Source organism: Setaria viridis, chromosome 4 (assembly GCF_005286985.2).
Source record: "Setaria viridis chromosome 4, Setaria_viridis_v4.0, whole genome shotgun sequence".
NCBI classification, from domain to species: Eukaryota; Viridiplantae; Streptophyta; class Magnoliopsida; order Poales; family Poaceae; genus Setaria; species Setaria viridis.
This window is the reverse complement of record NC_048266.2, coordinates 35,079,116-35,084,236: the sequence shown is the minus strand read 5'-3', so window position 1 is coordinate 35,084,236 and position 5,121 is coordinate 35,079,116. Positions and strand designations below refer to the sequence as shown.

Genomic DNA, 5,121 nt, shown 5'->3' with positions numbered 1-5,121 from the left:
GGTCCGCGTGACTATGAATGACTTTGAAATTTGGGATCCCTTGAATTTATTTACTGCCGGCATCAAGCCAATAGCGGTTACCTGTCAAAGTATGATAGCTCTTGTCACTGGTTCTTCAAATTGCAACAATCAATTTACTTTAAAAAAATTGCACAATTGTTTCATCCGCTACTAGAAAAACAAGCATTCATCCAACTCGTTAGCATTAGTCGGATTTGAATCCGGTACTGATGGTAATATGGTAATATTAGTATGGGATCCAAATTTGAGGTCCCCGAAAACTTTTTATCATAGTTATTAGGACTGGACCGGACATCGAAATGATTCATTGGTTCGATCGTAAAGGTAACAATTATGAAGAATTTCTCTCGTTCACTGATGAGAAGTATTTACTACAGTAATACTAACTTCTCACAAATGCATTCTTTACGAAAGCAAGGTGGATACGGCGTCAAGGTGACCGAAAGAGAGGGAGTGGTGAGCCTTGCCTTATTGGCAAACTTCTCATCCGGCTTGGCACAAACCTTTGTGGTGAGTCCACGACGTTGATCGGGAGAGACTTGGTGACCGGAAGCATATCCGGGTGGCATTTGCCTACCGATACTACGGGATAAATCGTCATGCTGAGCCATTTACGTTTCCGCATTTCATACTTACAACTTGTGTGCTTTACTTTCTAGAGTAGTATTTTTCTAAGATTAGCTATAGGTTGCAAAACTTATTTTGGGTGGGAAGAATCACTTGTAAATAGTATGATCTAATTTATGTTTTGAAGCAAATAGTGGAAATTATAGGTTGCGAGCACCGATTCGTTACCCGTACTTCCTCCAGCCTTCTATATATGCAACATATGCCCAACCACGAGAAATCACAACTCAGTCTCCACACATCTACGTACCAGAAAAATGAAGCGTTCCTGACGGCTTGCTCTAGGATATGTCTCATGCACGAACTCTGAGTTCGTCAGTGCTCCTTGCCACTACCCTGTCCTTGAGCTTCCTTGTTGTTGCCTTATCACTTGATACAGCACCACCTAGTAATGATCTCCAGACCCTCCTTTGCCTGAAGGTCCATCTCTGTGACTCTGCCGGGCAGCTAGCCTCGTGGAAGAATGACTCTCTTCAGTTTTGCAGTTGGGATGGTGTTAGATGCAGCAAGAGGCACACATCTCGCGTTGTTGCTCTGGACCTCGAGTCGTTTGAGCTCAATGGCCAAATACCTACTTGTATTGCCAATCTCACTTTCCTCACAAGAATCCACTTCCCAAATAACCAACTTACTGGTCCAATTCCTCCTGAGCTTGGCCAACTAAATAGGCTGCAGTACCTTAATCTCAGTTCGAACAAACTCAGTGGTGTGATTCCTGACACACTGTCTTCCTGTTCTCGCCTCCAAATCATCGATCTTGGGGGTAATTCCCTGCAAGGAGTGATTCCTCCAAACCTGAGCCAATGCTTAAATCTTGAGAACCTCGTCTTGCAGCATAACAGCCTCAGTGGAGATATCCCAGAAGGCCTGGGGATGCTCCATAATCTTTCAATTTTGCGTCTTGCTGGAAATAGTCTGACGGGAAAAGTTCCTCTTTCACTTGGATGCAAATCTTCTCTTAGCGTTGTTGTGCTTACAAACAATAGCCTCACCGGACCAATCCCATCTTGCCTACATAACAGTTCATCGCTTCAAGTGCTGGACTTAATAAACAATCATCTTGATGGAGAGATTCCATATGCTCTGCTAAATAGCAGATCACTCAAAAAATTAGGCCTTGGGGTGAACAAATTTGTGGGGTCAATACCTGCTCTCTCGCACACTGGCTCTCCCTTGGAGCATCTCATTTTGACATCAAATGATCTTTCAGGTGCCATACCTTCTTCATTGGGGAATTTATCTTCCCTTATCAGGCTTATGCTTGCATACAACAATTTTCAAGGAAGCATCCCGGCGAGTATAGGTAAAATTCCGAACCTACAAGCACTGGACCTGACTTACAACTATTTGTCAGGAACTGTCCCAACCTCCCTTTACAATATGTCAGCTCTGACATACCTTGGCATCGGCGCAAATAACCTTCAGGGGGGAATTCCACATAACATTGGCTTCACCCTTCCAAGCATCAAAAAGATGATTTTTCTAGAGAACCGATTCCATGGTAAAATCCCTGTTTCACTAGCGAATGCAACTAACCTTATGGTGATTGACCTACGGTATAATTCATTCCATGGAATTATTCCTTCTTTGGGTTCGCTTCCCAACTTAGTAGAATTAAATCTAGGCATGAATCAGCTTGAAGCTGGAGATTGGTCTTTCCTTTCCTCACTAGCCAATTGCACACAGTTGGTCAAATTATCTTTATCAGGAAACAAAATCCAAGGAGCATTGCCAGGTTCCATTGGTGGTCTTGCAAACAGCTTAAAGGTTTTGCTGTTGGCAGGAAATAATATATCTGGGAAAATACCACCCGAGATAGGATACCTTACAAACGTTACGGTTCTTTACCTGGATAAAAATCAGTTCACCGGAAGCCTCCCAGACACACTCGGAAATCTTTCTAGGTTAGTTGGACTAAGCTTATCGCAGAACAAACTTTCTGGGCGAATTCCAGTCTCAATCGGTACTCTAAGTCAATTAAACGAGCTCTATTTACAGGAAAACAATTTTAGTGGCCCGATCCCAGAAGCTATAGGATACTGCAAAAATTTAGAAATGATGAACCTCTCGTGCAACAGCCTTGATGGTCAGATACCAAAGATGCTTCTTACTCTTTCCTCCCTTGCTAGAGGCATGGATTTGTCCCACAACCAACTCTCTGGACAAATACCACTTGAGATTGGTGGCTTGATCAATCTCGGACTGCTCAACATCTCCAATAACCTGTTGTCTGGACAAATTCCCTCCACCCTAGGCCAGTGTGTCCACTTGGAGTCCCTTCACATGGAAGGGAACCATCTTGAAGGAAAAATCCCAGAGTCTTTCACGGAACTGAGAGGCATTATCGAGCTAGATCTGTCTCGAAATAATCTGTCTGGAGCAATACCTGAATGGTTTGAGACCTTCAGCTCGTTGAAGCTTCTCAATTTGTCCTTCAACAACCTCGAAGGTTCATTACCCACTGGTGGGATATTTCATAATAAAAGCACGGTGTACATTCAGGGGAACAAGAAGTTATGTGGGAGCACTCCATTGCTAAAATTGCCACTTTGTGATGCAAATGCCTCCAGAGGAAATCATACTTCCAAAATTCTGAAGGTACTAGGATTGAGTGTTCTTTCTTTGCTCCTATTATCATGCTTAGCGGTCATACTATTGATGAAGAAGAAGAAAGTCAAACAAGTAGCTCACTCATCCTGCAAGGAATTCAAAAGGGTCTCATATGCTGATTTAGTCAAAGCAACAAATGGTTTCTCCCCATCCAACTTGGTTGGTTCAGGAAAATCTGGATCAGTGTACAGAGCTAGATTTGAGTTTGAAGAACGTACAGTTGCTATCAAGGTTTTCAAACTTGATCAACTTGGCGCACCAAAGAGCTTCCTTGCTGAGTGTGAGGCATTAAGGAGCACTCGTCATCGGAACCTTGTAAAGGTGATTACTACATGCTCAACATTTGATCCATCAGGAAATGAGTTCAAAGCTCTTATTCTTGAATATATGCCTAATGGTAGCCTAGAAAGCTGGCTCTATCCTGAGCTGAACAAGTACGGATTTAAAAGCTCACTGAGTTTGGACTTAAGAATAACAATAGCAATGGATATAGCTTCTGCTTTGGATTATCTACACAACCATTGCATGCCCACTGTGGCCCATTGTGATTTGAAGCCCAGCAATGTCCTTCTTGATGATGCCATGGGTGCACATCTTGCTGACTTCGGGTTAGCTAAGTTTCTTCACAGTTTCAGTCATCCGTGCCATCAAAGTTCTACAAGCTTACTAGGACCAAGAGGATCAATCGGATACATTGCACCGGGTGAGAATTTTTTGTTAAAATACTAGAAATTTTAAATATTATGACAGTTCCTGTCTACATTCATGTTTTACTTTTCCACTATTTAATACTATATTCTATGGTTTTTTCCAGTATTAAGAGATAAAATTATTTGATCAATTACACATAATATTACAGAGTACGGATTCGGCAGCAAACTCTCAACTGAAGGTGATGTCTACAGCTACGGAATTATCATCTTAGAAATGCTCACAGGGAAACGCCCAACGGATGAGATCTTTACTGATGGTTTGAACCTTCACAAATTTGTGGAAAATGCATTTCCTCAAAAGATTACTGAAGTTCTAGATCCTTGCATCGTTCCAAGTTCTGAAGATGGCGATGTGTACTACAATTTGGATCATGGAAATAATGCAACAGATGGCGTGGAGAGCTGCATTGTGCATCTTGTTAAACTCGGGCTCTCGTGCTCTTCGCAGGTACCAAAAGATCGACCAACAATGCAGGATGTTTATGCTGAAGTCATCACCATCAAAGAAGCATTTGCAGTGCTACATGGTTGAGCAAAAGTTCTGCGGTTAACGTAGGTCAACAAGACAACAAGATTGTAGTAGCTAAGGCTATCAACATCACTGCTTATGAGTTCTGCAACAAGAAGCAACAAACAACAGTTTTTACTCAACCATGTAGCGCTGATTATTTTCTTTAGGACTAATTAACAAATACGGTTTCATTAGATCCTGGACAATTCAGGACACTCAATAATTTTTGGAATATTACCATTTTTTTTGTAAATTCATGTAATTTCAAAATTATGAGCTTAAGTTCATATATATGTTTTCCAAGGTGGCATGTACACAATTTGCTCCCGACAGCTACTTGACATGTCACTATGTCAGTCCAAATTGTTTGCCACCTTTGGCCTATCATGCAATTGTCTATGTACCATATTCCTCTACATGGCCATACATGTACTCTTGAAGACTACAAGTCACAAAGCACGCACCTTCATCTAACACGAACATAATGACACAAACTACATGGATTATGAAACTATATCATTGTTTTCAAATTACGACACAAACTATAAGGTCATCATGTAAGTTTAAAAATTGAAACAAAGTATATCATTGTTTTTGAATTATGAAACTTAAATTGTCACAAACTATTTTCTTTTTTAT

The 5,121-nt window shown here is 41.2% G+C and overlaps 1 protein-coding gene across 1 annotated transcript; it reads left to right on the top strand.

Moving 5' to 3' along the window:
• Positions 1-482: 482 nt before the first annotated feature.
• LOC117851977 (uncharacterized) lies at positions 483-4,719 on the top strand. The gene is made up of 2 exons (XM_034733896.2): positions 483-3,961; positions 4,118-4,719. The coding sequence occupies exons 1-2, from the start codon at positions 937-939 to the stop codon at positions 4,501-4,503; spliced, it is 3,411 nt and encodes a 1,136-aa protein (XP_034589787.1). The 5' UTR covers positions 483-936; the 3' UTR covers positions 4,504-4,719.
• The last annotated feature ends 402 nt before the right edge of the window (positions 4,720-5,121 follow it).